Genomic DNA, 19,193 nt, shown 5'->3' with positions numbered 1-19,193 from the left:
ACCCCTCCAACTCCTTCAACCCGAAGGCCCGCCTGCTCTAACCTGGCGTGGTTTGGAGCCGTCGGGAAAGCCACATGAAACCCCTCAAAATAGGGATTAGGCTAAAAACTGCCTGTTAACTACCTGTTAACAGGCAGTTAATTGGCACTAATCCCTTCCCGCCTGGTTTCGGTGGGTCCCAGTGCAGGGTGGGTACCCGCCGCCCCTGAAACTTACGTGGGGCAGGGTTTTGGGCGGGATGGTGTCGGGACCCCCAAATTCGGGATTTCCCCCCCCCCCCCCACACACCTGAAACCCCGCCTGACGGCGCCACGAAAATCTAGCCCAAAGAGTTGGAAGCACCACACATCACAATGAGGTCATAGAGTACAAAAGCTAGGAAGTTATGCTGAACCTATATAAAACACTAGTTTGGCCCCAGCCAGAGTATTGTGTCCAATTCTGGGCACCACACTTTAGGAAGGATGTGAAGACTTTGGAGAGGATACAGAAGAGATTTACTAGAATGGTTCCAGGAGTGAGTGAATACAGTTATGTGGATAGACTAGAGAAGTTGGGGTTGTTCTCCTTGGAGCAGAGAAGGCTAAGAGGAGATTTGATAGAGGTGTTTAAAACCATGAAGGATTTAGATAGAGCAAATAAAGAGAAACAGTTTCCAATGGCTGAAGGGTTGATAACCAGAGGACACAGATTTAAGGAGATTGGCAAAAGAACGAAAGGCGACATGAGGAAAAGCTTTTTTACACAATGAGTGGTTAGGATTTGGAATGTCCTGCCAGATAGGGTGGTGGATACAGATTCAATAGTAGCCTTCAAAGGGGAATTGGATAAATACTTGAAGGAGAAAAAATTGCAGGGATATGGGGAAAGAGCAGGGGAGTGGGACTAACTGGATTGCTCTTCGAAAGAGCAGGCACAAACTCGATGGGCCAAGTGGCCTCCTTCTGTGCTGTACTATTCTATGATTCTATGATAGGAACAGGAGTAGGCCATTCAGCCCCTCGTTCATGGCTGATCTGCATCTCAACTCCATTTATCCGCCTTTGCTCCATATCCCTTGATACCGTTACCCAACGAAAATCTATCGATCTCAATCTTGAAAGCTCCAATTGATCCAACATTCACAGCCTTTTGGGGAGAGAGTTCCAGATTTCTACTTCCCTTTGCATGAAGAAGTGCTTTCTGATTTCACTCCTGTGTGATCCGGCCACTAATTTTAAGATTACGTCCATTCACAGTCAGATAATCATCCAGCTCCTTTTATAAATGGACACCGCATAAACCACGGCTGTTGGCAGCCATTTGCTAATAAAGCAGGCTACGAATGAACAGTCACAGCACGCACGCTGCTGTTACTCTGACATGGGGTCACGGGCGTGCTCGGAAGTGGGCCTGTCCCAGGAGCTCCAGGCTCCCTGCGACGTCAGGTGCGGTTGTGACTGGATTCCAGCTCGTGCCTGGGTGCACGTTGTCAGAGGGCCTGTCAAACAGCTGATACAACTGCGAGTGACACCCTGATTGTGGCCGGGCTTTAGGGATTACAGGCCAGCCATCTGAGACTGCCAGTTGCCTGGTGCCCATGCTCGAGGCTGAAGCATGACAATGGTGAACTTGTACTGGCTGCATTTTTCTGTCAGGCAGTCACTCGAATTCTATCTTTGGCCACAGCCCTCACAGTCAAGTCCTTTCACTTGACAGTGATATGTTTTCACATCATTTCATTTGTGTACAGTTGTTTTGGTCTGATATATATTTATATATGTTTTCCTCCCCTCCTCTCCAGGAAGGTGCTGACTCATGCTGAGATAGGCCTTCCGCCCTGACAGCCATTCCTCGTGTGACAGACTAGACAGTGCCTGTCGCAGGCTATTCAACACAGAGGCATCACAGCAGGGCCTGCTTCTGTTCTCCCCAAAATTCAAGCTTGTGCACGTTTCAGCAGGTTTCACTGGAGGAAACCTGGCTGATTTACTTCACGTCCTCATTTTCTTCCCAACGCTCACTGATATACCCCGCACTCCTCAGTAAAACACTGATATACCCCACACTCCTCACTATAACACTGACATATCCCACACTCCTCACTATAACACTGACATATCCCACACTCCTCAATTTAACACTGATATACCCCTCACTCCTCTCTGTAACACTGATATAACCCATAGCTCTCCCTAGAACTGATATACCCCACACCCCTCACTATAAAACTGATATACCCCCACACTCCTCGCTATAACACTGATATACCCCACACTCCTCTCTATAACACTGATATACCCCACACCCCTCACTATAACACTGATATACCCCACACTCCTCACTATAGCACTGATATAACCCACACCCCTCACTATAAAACTGATATACCCCACACCCCTCACTATAAAACTGATATACCCCACACCCCTCACTATAAAACTGATATACCCCACACTCCTCACTATAACACTGATATACCCCACACTCCTCACTCTAACACTGATATATCCCACACTCCTCACTATAACACTGATATACCCCACACCCCTCACTATAAAACTGATAAACCCCACACTCCTCGCTATAACACTGATATACCCCACACCCCTCACTATAACACTGATATACCCCACACTCCTCACTATAGCACTGATATAACCCACACCCCTCACTATAACACTGATATACCCCACACTCCTCACTATAACACTGATATACCCCACACTCCTCACTATAACACTGATATATCCCACACTCCTCACTATAACACTGATATACCCCACACTCCTCACTATAACACTGATATACCCCACACTCCTCACTATAACACTGATATATCCCACACCCCTCACTATAATACTGATATACCCCACACTCCTCACTATAACACTGACATACCCCACACCCCTCACTATAACACTGACATACCCCACACCCCTCACTATAACACTGCTATACACCACAGTCCTCACTATAACATTGATATACCACACCCCTCACTATAACACTGATATAACCCACATCCCTCACTATAACACTGATAAATCCCACACTCCTCACTATAACACTGATATACCCCTCAATATCACACTGATATACGTACACCCCTCACTATAACACTGATATACCCCACACCCCTCACTATAACACTGATATAACCCACACCCCTCACTATAACAATGATATTTTCCACACCCCTCACTAGAACAGATATACCCCACACTCCTCACTATAACACTAATATACCATACACTCCTCACTGTAACACTGATATACCACACACTCCTCACTATAACACTGATATACCCCACAATATATCACTGATATACCCCTCACCCCTCACTAGAACACTGATATACTCCACAGCCCTCACTATAACACTGATATATCCCACATTCTCCACTATAACACTGATATGTCCCGCACCCCTCACTATAACACTGATATAACTCACACCCCCTCAGTATAAGACTAATATAACCCACACCCCTCATTATAACACTGATATACTCCGCACTCCTCACTTTAACACTGATAAACCCTACACTATAACACTGAGATACCCCACACCCCTCACTATAACACTGATATAACCCATACCCCTCACTAGAACACTGATATAACCCACACTCCTCACTGTAACACTGATATATCGCATCCCCCTCACTATAACACTGATATATTCCACAATATAACACTGACATACCCCACACTCCTCACTATAACAGTGATATACCCCACACTATAACACTGATATACCCCACACTCCTCACTATAACACTGATATACCCACACTCCTCAGTATAACACTGATATACCCCACACTATAACACTGATATACCCCGCTCTCCTCATTATAACACTGATATACCTACACCCCTCACTATAACACTGATATACCCCACACCCCTCACAGTAACACTGATATACCACACACCCCTCACTATAACACTGATATAACCCACACCCCCTCACTATGACTAATATACCCCACACACCTCACTATAACACTGATATAACCAACACTCCTCACTATAACACTGATATACCACACACCCCTCACTATGACACTGATATACCCCACACTCCTCACTATAACACTGATATACCCCACATTCCTCACTATAACAGATATACCCCACACTCCTCACTATAAAACTGATATATCCCACACTCCTCACTATAACACTGACATACCCCACACCCCTCACTTTAACACTGATATATCCCACACTCCTCACTATAACACTGATATAGCCCACACTCCTCACTATAACACTGATATACCCCACACTCCTCACTATAACACTGATATACCCCACACTCCTCACTATAACACTGATATATCCCACACCCCTCACTATAACACTGATATACCCCACACTCCTCACTATAACACTGATATATCCCATGCTCCTCACTAAAGCACTGATATACCCCACACTATAATGCTGAGATATCCCACACCATCACTATAACAATTATATACCCCACACTCCTCACTATAACACTGATATACACCGCACTCCTCACTATAACACTGATATACCACACACCCCTCACTATAACACTGATATACCCCACACCCCTCACTGTAACACAGATATACCACACACCCCTCACTATAACACTGATATACCCCACACCCCTCACTGTAACACTGAGATATCCCACACCCCTCACTATAACACTGTCACCGACACTCAGAAAAAAAGAACTTGCATTTTTATAGAGCTCTTCCATGCCTTTGTTACCTCTAGACTCAACTATTCCACTGGTCTCCTGGCCGGCCTCCAAAATTCCACCCTGCATAAACATGAGCTCACCTGAAACCACTGCTGTCCATATCCTAACTTGCACCAAGTCCCGTTCATCCATCAACCCTGTGCTCGCCGACCTACATTGGCTCCCAGTCCGGCAATGCCTTGATTTTAAAAGTCTCATCCATGTTTTCAAATCCCTCCATGGCCTCACCCCTCCCTATCTCTGTAATCCCCTCTAGCCCTACAACCCTCCGAGACATCTGCATTTCTCCAATTCTGACCTCTTGCACATCCCCGATTTTAATCGCTTCACCATTAGCTGCCTAAGCCCTAAGTTCTGGAATTCCCTCCCTAAACCACTCAGCCTCTTTACCACTCTCTGCTCCTTTAAGACACTCTTTAAAACCTACGTCTTTGACCAATCTTTAGGTCACCAGTCATAATATCTCCTTATGTGGCTCGGTGTCAAATTTTGTTTGATAACGTTCCTGTGAAGCACTTTGGGATGTTTTACTATGTTAAAAGTGCTATAGAAATACAAGTTGTTGTTGTTGCTTTCACTACACAGCCAATTTGAAACATTGTAAGGTAGATAAATGCGGTAGACAATTAGCAAGGTTCCATTAACAGCAATGAGATAATTGATGAGATTATTTGATTTTAGTGGTGTTGATTGAGGAATAACTATTGGCCAGTTCACCAGGAGAATTCCTATAGTGCCATAGATATAGGATGTATATATCCACCTGAGAGGCAGACGGGGCCTCGGTTTAACATCTCATCCAAAAGACGGCAACTCCGACAGTGTAGCACTCCCTCAGTACTGCACCAGAGTGTCAGCCTAGATTTTGTGCTCAAGTCTCTAGAGTGGGCCTTGAACCCACAACCTTTTGAGTCAGAGGCGAGAGTCCCTGTTCCTGGAACTAGGGACAGGGTCACTGGCAAGGCTTGGAAGCTAAGCAAGAGCCAGGCCTGGTTAGTACCTGGTGGGGTAACCATCAAGGAAGACCAGGTGCAGAAGGTCACGGAAAGAGCCCCGAGGAGGGGCGGTTGGTGAGAAAGTCACGGAAGGAGCCCCGGGAGGGGCAGCTGGCGAGCAGGCCCGGGCGTTGGGCTGAAGATTGTCGGACAGGAGGAATGGTGGCAATGGAATGGCGGCGCGCACAGACGCAGCGGCTTTGCTTCTCCCAGGACGGTGCTATTTACGTTTAATGTTAATGTTATTTGTACTGGACTCATGGGAGCTTGCAAGATCACATTTCGTTGTTCATGTACTTGTGCATTGTACAATGACAATAAAGTTGAATTATTAATTATTAAACTACTGAGTCACAACTGACACATATAACAATGACATGCTCCACATCCCTGATATACCACACACTGATATAACCCTCACTCTCACTATAACACTGATGCACTATCAATTGCTACAAAAGACTGGAAGTTGAGAAAGTAACAAACAGGCTTTTATTACCAAAGAACAGAGCATGCCTCTTGTGGTTGCCTGGTATCCAAAAGGGCCGGGGGCTGCCGAGCATCCACCTTTATACCCAGCCATGAGGGTGGAGCCAGGGGCGGAGTCAGCTGAGGCATGCACAGACAAGTACAACAATATGCAAGAGTGAACAACAGTACTAACAACAGTGGTGAACAACAATACTAACAACAGTGGTTTACCACAAACACTAATATAGCCATACCCCTCACTATAATAATGATATCTCCACCTCTCACTACAACATTGACATAACTCACTATAATACTGATATGCCCCCCAGCTCTCACTATAACACTAATAATACCCTCACTCTCACTATTACACTGATATGCTCCATACTCCTCGCTCTAACACTGATTCCCCCCCATTTTCAGTGTGTAAGCACAAGCAGCGAGTCTTGGCAGACTGCTCGACTATAGAAGGCGTCGCCCTGCTGCCACGATTGCCTACATAACACCAGTACCTGCACTTCAAAGTTCATTCTCATGAGTGCAGCAGACAGACAGAGAACTGAACGCTGCAGTCAGCTGCGACTCCTCTGGCCTAGAGAGCACCTTGAATCCTCCGACTGCATTGTCTTGAAAAGGACCAGAGGAGACTTGTGTAAGCGATGGAATTGCATTATTGTGCCCATTATTGACGTATTGCCCTGAAATACTGGAACTGATGATTTCATTCACCACAGAACAGGAAGCAGAATCTCTTCCTTCACCCATCACCTTGCTGCACTCAGCATGTGTCAACATGAAGACCGCCGACTTGACTTCCCCCAAAGTCTGCCAGTTACACCATTACAGCAGGTGCACTCTGTGCTGCTCAAAGCATAGGAGCAATGTCTGAGCCTAACGTTTTCCATCTTCTTAAAACTTACTAATGATGGCAAATGGTGGCGTAAATCATGTGAACGCTCCCTGTACGCGTGACATGGAATTATCACGTAACAACGGCCACTTTCTAAGCTGGTCACCCATAAAGAAAGAAAGACTTGCATTTATATAGCGCCTTTCACGACCTCAGGACATCCCAGAGCGCTTAACAGCCAGTGAAGTACTTTTTTGAAGTGCAGTTACTATTGTAATGAAGGGAAACGCGGCAGCCAATTTGCGCACAGCAAGCTCCCACAAACAGCAATGTGATAATGACCAGATAATCTGTTCTAGTGATGTTGCTTGAGGGATAAATATTGGCCAGGACACCGAGGAGAACTCCCTGCTCTTCTTCGAAATAGTGCCATGGGATCTTTTATGTCCACCTGAGCAAGCAGGCGGGGCCTCAGTTTAATGTCTCATCTGAAAGACGACATCTCCGACAGTACAGCACTCTCTCAGTATGGCACTGCGAGTGTCAGCCTGGATTTTGGGCTCAAGCCTCTGGAGTGGGGCTTGAATAGTATTACGTAACATTTAGCATTTTTGAGTTAGTCACCGATAACAACTTTAAAAAAAATGAGCTTTTCCTTCCAAGTTTCTGTCCGGCTCTCACAAAGGCACTGATTGTGTCTGGATTATGGCCCCACAGAGGCTCCCGCTCTCAGGTACTGCACCTAGCCTTTGAATCTGAGCCCAGGCGAGTGTCAGCTGTTGATTCGCCAATGGCTGCACCACAGCCGAGCAGGGTCCTGTCCTCACCTCATGTCCACTTTCCAGAAGGGGTCATCGGACAGTGATTCCTGGCTCATTTTCCCTTCCCTAATCCAGGGATGGTGAGGCCAATGGTCGTGTCCTTACCAGTGCCCTGTGCGATCAGCTAAGTCAGTACGGACTGGGGATCGAACCTGGATCATTCCTGGTCTGTGCGCATCCGCTACTCACTGGCTTGACCAGCCCGGCGGTACCTTATTTAAAAATTAAACTAAAACATATTTTAAAAATTTGTTTAATTTAAAAAAAAAAATAGTTTTGAAAGTTTCCTAATTTGTTATAAAATATTTTTAAATAATAAAGTTCCGCTTGTCACTTAGCAATTCAGTGCGTTTGACATGAAAATGATTTTCGAATTGGGGTAACTTTTGGACTTTGTGCCCTTGGCAGGGAGCTTAGCCTGCCAGGACCACCCATCAGAAACTCGGGCACAGTGTATCCCTGAATTTCTGATATGTACACCCAGCGGTGAGACTTCAAAAATGACCTCTTTTGTTTTTATGTGAAGGATACAACAGTGACGACACTTCAAAAGTACTTTGTTGGCTGTAATGCGCTTCGGGACCTCCTGGGGACGTGAAAGGTGGTAGATAAATGCAAGCCTTTCTTTATTTCTTGTTACGTTCCTGAGGTCCGACCAATGGCTCTGTTGGTAAAGGGCACTCCTCCCTGGTGCATGGTTACTGAGCCACATAGACTATCCCGGACCCAGACTCGAACCCCGCTCTGTGGTGAGTGAGCTGGTACTAGCCAGAGCAGTAGCAGTGGTTGCTGCGACAGGGGTACAGGGGACGAGCTGTGTGCCAGCCCGCTCGGCTACAGTGCCTCATGTCAAAAGGAAGAAAAACGTTGCCGGGGAAACACCTCCAGCAAAAAGAGAATCTACAAAGAGGGTTGAGCTTAGCTGGAAAATACTGTGAGGGAGATCTCTGGCTCCGCATGTTTCTGGAATTCTCATTTATGATATACTCCATTAGAAAAATTGTAGGAAATTTATCTGCCGCATGTTACATGAAAGTAGAGATGCATTTTGAACATTAAAATTCCTTTTGATATTCATTGGATTGTTCATTTTTTTATTGCAATATTCTCCTCTCCAAAAGTTGCTGGCTCATTCTCCATCTGTGAGCCAGGAGAGTGAGTGTCACCAGCCTATTCGGTATCACAGCCGAGTCCAATCCTGCTCTCATCTGAAGCACACATTCCAGCAAAAGTTACTAGATTCTGATCTTCAACGGGAACGCCGACTGACGTCCCCCAACCCCACCAAACCCCTGCCTTGCTAGACACTGAGAGCAATTGTAAAGAAAGACTTGCATTTATATAGCGCCTTACACAACCTCAGAACGTCCCATGCATTTTACAGTCAATCAAGTAGTGTTGAGTCAAGCAGCGCCTCGATTTCAAAACTCTCATCCTTGTTTTCAAATCCCTCCATGGCCTCGCCCCTCCCTATCTCTGTAATCTCCTTCAGCCCCACAAACCCCCGAGATATCTGCACTCTTCTAATTCAGCCCTCTTGAGCATCCCTGATTATAATCACTCAACTTTTGGTGGTTGTGCCTTCTGTTGCCAAGGCCCCAAGCTCTGGAATTCCCTGCCTAAACCTGTCCGCCTCGCTACCTCTCGTTCCTCCTTTAAGATGCTCCTTAAAACCTACCTCTTTGACCAAGCTTTTGGTCATCTGCCCTAATTTATCCTTAGGTCGCTCGGTGTCAAATCTTTTGTCTTAAAATACTCCTGTGCAGCGCCTTGGGACGTTTTACTACATTAAAGGCGCTATATAAATACAAGTTGTTGTTGAATCACTGTTGTAATGTAGGAAACGCGGCAGTCAATTTGTGCACAGCAAGCTCCCACAAACAACAGTGAGATAAGGACCAGATAATCTGTTTCAGTGATGTTGGTTTGAGGGATAAATATTGGCTGGAAACCGGGGAAAAATCCCCTGCTCTTCTTCGAAATAGTGTCATGGGATCTTTTAAATCCACCTGAGAGGGAAGACGGGGTCTCGGTTTAACGTCTCATCCGAAAGTCGGCACCTCCGGCAGTGTATTGTAGCACAGCTGCTGTTGCACTGACCAGAATCAGCTAACTCAGCACAAACCGAGACTTCAAACCTGCTGATCTGCACGATTTAATTCAAAAGCGCCAACAGTGAGTATTTTATCAGTGGGGTTTTTTGTTTATTGCACTAAATGGTTAATATCCATTTATATGTTGGTTTTTGCTGAGACTCTATCCTTTGAGTGAAGCAGTAGTTTCATTTCACAGGGGTACTTGAGCTTTGCAGCAACGATGCTGCCATGAATAAACTGTGACACATTTCAGCGAGCTTTGACTGAGGAAAGTTATCCTGCTCATGTCAAACAGGAAATGCCACCGCTAATCATTACTAACACGAAAGGAGCACGAGAGATAGATACTCACTGTGAACTTCATTTTCCATCTCCAGCTCATATTCCCCAGTCCATGCTGTCGCACCACAGAACATATCCAGTCAGAGAAAGGGACAAAGCAGTGCATCTAGCTTATTGAACATTGGGCATTTTTCCCCCCGGTTCTTTTTCTGTTATTGTGGAGTGATTGTTTGTGGCAAGTTGTATATTGAAAATGCGCCTCTTGCTCTTTTCACTGCCGACCTCACGTTGAGTGACTGGGTTTTAATACTAAGGAGCTTGAATGGGGCTCATCACCATAAGAAAACACAGCTGACATTCCAATTGGCTCAGTGTAAGGCCTCATGCAGATGAGGGGCCTGAGGGCCATCGCATTGAGTTACATTACACACCAACACTGACATAGCCCGCAGGACGGAATGCTGTGGGAGGCTATCCCTGCTGAATACTGAATTTCATTTGCTGTATCTCACTATTTTTTTATTTTACTTTTAATCCCATACACCCTCTGGCCTATTTTTAAAAAAAAGTTCCCTCTTTGTTTCCCTTACCAGCCTTCTCTCCTCTCCTGAATGTCGGAGGTACAGTTTCACGGTCAGTAGCTGTCTGCCGGTTCATTGCCCGAGTCATCATTCTTCACTGGTGGGCCTGGACAGCGAGTGTTGGTGGGCTATTCGACAACAGGTGGCACCGCAGCAGGACCATATCCTACCCTCAGCCGACATCCTCACATAATGGTGGTTATTTTAACCCGAACTGCCTGGCAGGAAACCACTGGGATCGGGCGAACTGCCCATTTTACTCCACGGGGTGTAAAATGGGCGGCTCGCCCGATCCCATCAGTTTGCCACCAGGCGGATTAGGTTACAATGATCTCATCCATGCCTTTGTTACCTCTAGACTTGACTATTCCAACGCACTCCTGGCTGGCCGCCCACATTCTACCTTACGTAAACTTGAGGTCATCCAAAACTCGTCTGCCCATATCCTAACGCGCACCAAGTCCCGCTCGCCCATCACCCCTGTGCTCGCTGACCTACATTGGCTCCTGGTTAAGCAGCGCCTCGATTTCAAAATTCTTGTTTTCAAACCCCTCCATGGCCTCGCCCCTCCCTATCTCTGTAATCTCCTTCAGCCCCACAACCCCCCCCCCCCCCCCGAGATATCTGCGCTCCTCTAATTCTGGCCTCTTGAGCATCCCTGATTATAATTGCTCCATCATTGGCAGCCGTGCCTTCTGTTGCCTAGGCCCTAAGCTCTGGAATTCCCTGCCTAAACCTCTCCACCTCACTATCTCTCTCTCCTCATTTAAGACTCTCCTTAAAACCTACCTGTTTGCCAAGCTTTTGGTCACCTGCCCTAATTTCGCCCTATGTGGCTCGGTGTCACATTGTTTGTCTTATAACACACCTGTGAAGCGCTTTTACTACGTTAAAGGTGCTATATAAATACAAGTTGTTGTTGTCCCTACTCTGGAATGCTATCCCGCACCCCCGGTGGGAAGCGTATGTGTGGGAATGTCAGATGAGGGCAGGATTGGGCTCGGCTGCGATGCTGTCCCATTGTCAAATAGCCTGTCGATGTTCGCACGGGAACGTTGGCTACTTGGGCAAGGGGATGAAATGGAAGCGGGGAGTAGAATGGAACAACACTGAACAAGTCACTGAAACTACCTCAGCTGTTCACCTGTGTAGAACACCTTCTGGCTGCAAAGCTCAGGGAGCAGCGGTGAAAGGAGTAGGACTGTGCCCCTCAAATGGAAGACTCATTTGAAAGTTGGGAAATTTGTGGTTTGGCAATAAAGGAAGAAAGAATTGCATTTTTATAGCGAATTTCACGATCTCAGGGCATCCCAATGTGTTTTACAGCCAATGACAATACTTTTGAGGTGTAGTAATGTAGGAAATGCAGCAGTCAATTTGCACACAGCAAAAACCCACAAACAGCAATGAGATAATGTCCAGCTAATCTGTTTGCATAGAATTACATAGAATATACAGCACAGACACAGGCCGTTCGACACAACCAGTTTATGCTCCCATCCTTCCTCATCTAACTCTATCAGCATAACCTTCTATTCCCTTCTCCCTCATATGCTTATCTAGCTTTCCCTTAAATGCATCTATACTATTCGCCTCAACTGCTCCCTGTGGTAGTGAGTTCCACATTCCCACCGCTCTCTGGGTAAAGAAGTTTCTCCTGAATTCCCTATTGGATTTCTTGGAGACTGTTTAAAGGGATGCTTGTTGAGGGATAAATATTGGCCGGGACACCAGAGTGAACTCCCCTGCTCTTCTTCGAAATAGTGCCATGGGATCGTTTACACTCGCCTGAGAGGGCCTCAGTTTAACGTCTCACCGAAAGACGGCACCTCCAACAGTGCAGCACTCCCTCAGCACTGCACTGAAGTGTCAGCCTGGATTATGTGCTATTCATGAGTGACGCCTCGGTGTGGTTTATGTGATAGTAAGACTCCCCCCTACGCTAGCTGAGAGCCGGGGACTGTCCAGGCTGCTTAACACAATATTTCCTTTTTAGCCAAGAGGACGGATTACCTTGTTATTCACCATCTCTGGTGCGCTGTGACCAGCTAACAAAGGGAGGGTACGACTTGATTCCGGGTTTGGAGAGGGTGGGGAGCGGCTTTACCAATTGCCCTCTCGGCGCCAGGATTTTAAATCACCTTCTTTCTAATGCAGGGCACAACAACTGCAAGGAAACAATGAGGTGTTTGACACCGCTGCTCCATTCGGATTTTGTGAGACCAGTAACCGTGAACCAGCTCCCCAAATGTACGCGATTAAACCCGGCAACCTTATCTCCGCAGCAGAAGGTTCCTGCGAGTGGCTTCTCCATGGAGATGAGGAGGGAAAATGATCTCCAACAACCTGTAATCTGCCACTCTCTCAGCACCTTTCCAGTTGCTAATGCTCTTTAGTGTTAATGGGTTGACGTGTAAATGATACCTTGTTTATACAGCCAGAGAGGATTTAGTTTGCATCGGATCCTGTGATTTGTATCTCCCTGCTTTTCTATGTCGTGTTTATATACACCTATTGACTGTTTCCAGCCCCACAGGGAACACCCATTTTACAAACCAGGTTCAGAGTCTGATAGCCCATTTATATTGATCCCCTCTGGTTCAGAATTTGCCCTGGTTATATCGTGGGGCACATTTGGAGACCAACAGCAGTAATGCTCTTACGTTATAATTCAAGATGGAATTTTATCAAGCTTTATTAGCAGCCATTCAGCATTTGCTAATGCAGCCCATTTTCAGTCTCCTGAATCAATTTTGCATCACACCACTTGCCTAATTGATATACTGATTGTCAGACTGATTGTTAAGGGAATGTCTCTAAATTACCTATTCAAACTGGAAAGGAAAAAAAGAAAGAACTTGCATTTATATAGCGTCTTTCACAACTTCAGGACACCCCAAAGTGCTTTACAGCCAATGAGGTACTTTTGAAGTGTAGTCCCTGTTGCAATGTAGGAAAATGCGGCTGCTAATTTATGCACAGCAAGATCCCACAAACAGCATTGTGCTAATGACCAGCTAATCTGTTTTTTAGTGATATTGGTTGAGGGATAAATATTGGCTGGTATACTGGGGAGAACCCACCTGCTCTTAGGAACATAGGAATAGGAAGATTGGAACAGGAGTGGGCCATTCAGCCCCTTGAGCCTCTTCCACTATTTAATGAGATCATGGCTGTTCTGTATCCTAACTACATCCAACTGCCCTGGCTCCAAATCCCTTAATACCCTTGGCTAATATCTAGCAGTCTCAAATTTAAAATAATTAATTGAGCTATCATCTCCTGCTTTTTGAGAGAGTTCCACACTTCTACCACCCTTTGCGTGAAGAAGTGTTTCCTAATTTCTCTCCTGAATGGCCTGTCTCTGATTTTAAGGTTATGTCCCCTTGTCCTAGACTCCCCACCAGTGGAAAAAGTTTCTCCCTATCCACCCTATCAATTCCTTTCAAGATCCTAAAAACCTCAATCAAATCACCCCTTAACCTTCTATATTCCAGGGAATACAAGCCTAGTTTATGTAATCTTACATAGTATTCACAGCACAGAAACAGGCCATTCAACCCAACAGGTCCATGCTGGTGATTGTGCTCCACGCAAGCCTCCTCCCATCCCTCTTCATCTAACCCCATTAACATATTCTTCAATTCCTTTCTCCTGCATGTGTTTATCTAGCTTCCCCTAAATGCATCTAAGCTAGCCACCTCAACCACTCCATGTGGTAGCGAGTTCCACATTCTAACCACTCTTTGGGTGAAGAAGTTTCTCCTTAATTCCCTATTGGATTTATTAGTCATAGAGTCATGACTCAGAAGGAGGCCATTCGGCCCATCGAGTCCGTGCCAGCTCTCTGTAGGGCAATCCAGTCAGTCCCATTCCCCCGCTCTATCCTCGTAGCCCTGCAAGTTTATTTCCCTCAAGTGCCTATCCAGTCTCCTCTTGAAAACATTGAGTGTCTCCGCTTCCACCACTTCCGTCGGCAGCGAATTCCAGGTCATCACCACTCGCTGTGTAAAAAAGTTTTTCCTCACATCCCCCCTGTATCTCTTGCCCAAAACCTTAAATCTGTGTCCCCTAGTCCTTGTACCATCAACTAGTGGGAACAGCCTTTCCCCGTCCAGCCTATCCAAACCAGTCATAATCTTGTACACCTCTATCAAATCACCCCGCAACCTCCTTTGCTTCTCCAAACTGTCCTTGTAGCTAAGATCCCCATCCCTGGAACCATGGTAAATCTCCTCTGCACCCTCTCAAGGGCCTTCACATCCTTCCTAAAGTGTAGTGACCAGGACGGGATGCAATACTCCAGTTGTGACCTAACCAGCGCTTTATAAAGGTTCAGCATAACTTCTCTACTTTTGTACTCAATACCTCTATTTATGAAGCCCAAGATCCCATATGCTTTGCTAACAACTCTCTCAATATGTCCTGCCACCTTCAGAGACCTATGCACATTAACTCCCAGGTCCCTCTGTCCCTGCACACTCTTTAAAACTGTGCCATTAAGCGTATATTGCCTCTCCCTGTTCCTTCTGCCAAAATGCATCACCTCACACTTCTCTGTATTAAATTCCATCTGCCACTTCTCTGCCCATTCTGCCTTTCTATGTCCTGTTGCAGTCGATTGGTATCATCATCACTGTTTGCCACACCCCCAAGTGTGGTGTCATCGGCAAATTTAGAAATTCTACTCTGTATTCCAATACCCAGGTCATTTATATAAGTGACTATCTTACATTGATGGCCCCTAGTTCTGGTCTCCCCCGCAAGTGGAAACATCTCCTCTACGTCTATCCTAGCAAACCCTTTCATAATCTTAGAGACCTCTATCAGGTCATCCCTCAGTCTTCTCTTTTCCAGAGAAAACAGCCCCAGCCTGTTCAATCTTTCTTGATAGGTATAGCCTTTCATTTCTGGTATCATTCTAGTAAATCTTTTTTGGACCTTCTCCAGTGCCTCTATATCTTTTTTATAATATGGAGACCAGAACTGTGTACAGTACTCCAAGTGTGATCTAACCAAGGTTCTATACAGGTTTAACATAACCTCTTTGCTTTTCAGTTCTATCCATCTGGAAATGAACCCCAGTGCTTTATTTGCTTTTTTATGGCCTTGTTAACCTGTGTCGCTACTTTTAGTGATTTGTGTATCTGTACCCCCAGATCCCTTTGCTCCTCTACCCCATTCAGACTTATTATCCAAGCAGTATGTGGCCTCCTTATTCTTCCTGCCAAAATACAACTATCATACTTATCTATATTGAAGTTCATTTGCCAATTTCACACCGATTCTGCAAGTTTATTAATGTCTTCCTGTATTTTGTCACATTCTTCCTTGGTATTAACTGCACCCCCCAATTTGGTGCAGTTCATAAATTTTGAAATTGTACTTCCAATTCCCAAGTCCCAATCATTTATGTAAATAGTGAACAACAGTGGCCCCAGCACCGATCCTTGTGGAACACCATTTCCCACCATTTGCCAGTCTGAGTAAAGGAAAAAAAAGAGACTTGCATTTCTATAGCGCTTTTCACGATCACCAGACATCCCAAAGCACTTTACAGCCATTGAAGTGTTTTTGAAGTGCAGTCACTGTTGTAATGTAGGAAACACGGCAGCCAATTTGCGCACAGCAAGGTCCCACAAACAGCAATGTGTTAATGACCAGATAATCTGTTTTAGTGATGTTGATTGAGGGATAAATATTGGCTAGGACAGTGGGGAAAACTCCCCTGCTCTTCTTCAAAATAGTGCCATGGGATCTTTTATGTCCATCTGAGAGAGCAGCTGGGGCCTCAGTTTAACGTTTCATCCGAAAGACAGCACCTCCGACAGTGCAGCGCTCCCTCAGTACATCTGTAAAGCACCTCTTGGATAAACATGACTGAATAACCCTCTAAACCAGAATTTATTGGTGCAGTTCTGAATTGTATCATTTATAAATTAAATAGAATCAATTTCTTAGCAGTGCATCTGGGCTTCCAGTTCCAAGTTGTGCCTTTGCATGAACATTCTTTCTTGGTCTTCAACAGCATCAGTGTTTAGGTAGAAGAGCAGGGGAGTTCTCCCCGGTGTCCTGGCCAACATTTATCCCTCAACCACCATCACTAAAAAACAGATTATCTGGTCATTTATTTCATTGCTGTTTGTGGGACCTTGTTGTGTGTAACTGGCTGCCATGTTTGCCTACCTGGTAACTAACTACACTTCAAAAGTAATTCAAGTGCTTTGCGATGTCCTGAGGCAGTATATGAGCTCCCACAAACAGCAATGTAATAATGACCAGATAATCTGTTTTTTAGTGATGTTGGTTGAGGGATAAATGTTAGACAGGATATCGGAGAGATCTCAGAGAAACGGGGCCTCGGTTTAATATCTCATCCAAAAGACGGCACCTCCGACAGTGTAACACTCCCTCAGTACTGGAGTGTCATCCTAGGTTATGGGCTCCAGTCTCATGAATGATCTTGAACTCACGACCTTCTGACTCACAGGCGAGAATGCTACCAATTTTCAGGACTGATTGTCTTCGCATTGTCCATTATTAACATGGACACCCTCAGAGACCAAACACATGTTCACATAAATAAAACCGGATCGTTATCCTAACGGCAGAGTGGGTTGTTATCAGTTCCTGAATCCTAGGGATGTTTACACTTTGCATTGAGATCCAAGTGTCTGCAGTTATTCCTACGGTGTAAAAATGCCTGGAAAGCAGGTTCAAACTAACAGGGTAAAACCTCCCCCCCTCTCCCTTCGAGGCAGGATTTTCCCTTTTAAAGACTATCATAAGCAAATATTTACCACATCCTGACATAATGCATGGAATGTGACCCTGTATAAAAGGTCTCTCTGTTTGCAGTCCAGTCCTCCAATGTTTCCTTCACTAAAGCCTTTAAACGTGTCCTTTTTTACTCCTATTGTTCCTTTGACATTCCCAGAACCTCATGTTCTGACTCCAAGGTGCTTGACAGCGATTTCGTGACCTTTGACCGATGAGCAGCTCTGGCCAACCATGGGCGAGATCTAGCAGAAGCGCTGCACTCTGCTGAGCCCTCTCAATCGATCTAACCACCTCCACGTTCCCCTCCAAGTCACACACCACCCTGACTTGGAAATATATCGCCGCTGCTTCTACGTCGCTGGGTCAAAATCCTGGAACTCCCTCCCTAACAGCACTGTGGGAGTACCTTCACCACACGGACTGCAGCGGTTCAAGAAGGCAGCTCACCACCACCTTCTCGATGGGCAATAAATGCTGACCTTGCCAGCGACGCCCACATCCCATAAAACTAATTTAAAAAACTGAGTCAGGGCCGAGAATCTGTGACAGACAGGCTGCCTGTCCACCCTCCCGCATGTCCCTACCTGTGGTAAGCTTTGTGCCTAGGCATGACCCTCTCCTGACTGCGTGTTATTCAAACAAGGTTTGCGAGGAAGACCTCAGTCAGCTGAGAGCTCACACCAGCAGAGATATAGCTCCAGGCCTTCAGCTGGTCCCAGTCGAAGGCAGGCGGTTTGGGAGGGGGAAGATCCCTCAAAGATTTACGGAGGGGAGCTGCCTGTCAGAGTTGAGGCCTTTCAGCTGACATTTAAAGAGTGGCCAGCCCACAGCACTTTAGAGGGACTCTCCATGTAAAGCCATCAGCTGGGTGCACGGGATCAGCAGCTGCCTCTCGGAATACCCGCGGAGCCACTCCACTCCACACGGAGGGATTTCTTTTACTCATTAGTGTTGCCTTCCGTTCACAGCCTCCCCATCGCCTTCTGTAGGATGCCGCCTGGCAGAAGGTTTTACCATCTGTTAAGGGCGAGGGTCCCCTGCTCGCTGGAGTCACCCGGTGGGCACTAGATGGGATTGACATCTTTGTAATGTATGTACCTTTAAGGGGGGGAACTACTTTCTACAGCTCATGTATACTGTAGTACCGGCAGTGACCACACCTGTATATAATGCTGAGTAGTAATCTGTTGTTTCAGTTGCAGTTTGAACCACGTTGAGTAAACATCTGTTGTACCGTTCTCTGCAGTCCTTTTCTTATTAAGATACACGGATCTAACAGTGGCGATGAGCAAGTTCGAACCTACCTGCAACTCTGCATCACCTCCCAGGGATTCACTCCTGGAGAACAGTGGAAGAAGGTCGAGTCCAGAAGCACGGGCGTCGACCACGGGCAACCGCCCAGTCATCCAGCGGAGATTTGAGCATCACAGGGGAGGCTGTCGAGAGCCAGGCTTGGCTTTCCAGTCACGGTGGCCCAGCGAAACGGGCTGGCAACAGGTACTGCGCAGACCCTTCCCGGACAGCGGCGGGCTAGAGCCCGACCGGGCAGCACAGAAAAAGGCCGAGCAGCGTCGACGGGGGAGAGA

The 19,193-nt window shown here is 46.2% G+C and overlaps 1 protein-coding gene across 3 annotated transcripts in view; it reads right to left on the bottom strand.

Annotated features, from left to right (window-relative positions):
• The window catches only part of LOC147108548 (cas scaffolding protein family member 4-like), a 141,476-nt gene extending 130,462 nt beyond the window's left edge, over nt 1-11,014 (bottom strand). For 2 of the 3 annotated variants that reach the window (XM_086005224.1, XM_086005226.1), the window contains exon 1: nt 10,317-10,533. In XM_086005224.1, coding sequence (XP_085861350.1) covers nt 10,317-10,412 — 96 coding nt within the window. In that variant the 5' untranslated portion in view covers nt 10,413-10,533. Of the gene's footprint in view, nt 1-10,316; nt 10,534-10,836 lie in introns of those variants that run through there. The other variant, XM_086005225.1, reaches the window with a different exon arrangement.
• Between the last annotated feature and the right edge of the window lie 8,179 nt (nt 11,015-19,193).

Source organism: Somniosus microcephalus, chromosome 13 (assembly GCF_052327205.1).
Source record: "Somniosus microcephalus isolate GS21.2 chromosome 13, FLI_Smic_1.0, whole genome shotgun sequence".
In the NCBI taxonomy this organism is placed as follows: domain Eukaryota; kingdom Metazoa; phylum Chordata; class Chondrichthyes; order Squaliformes; family Somniosidae; genus Somniosus; species Somniosus microcephalus.
This window is presented reverse-complemented; position numbering and strand designations above follow the sequence as displayed.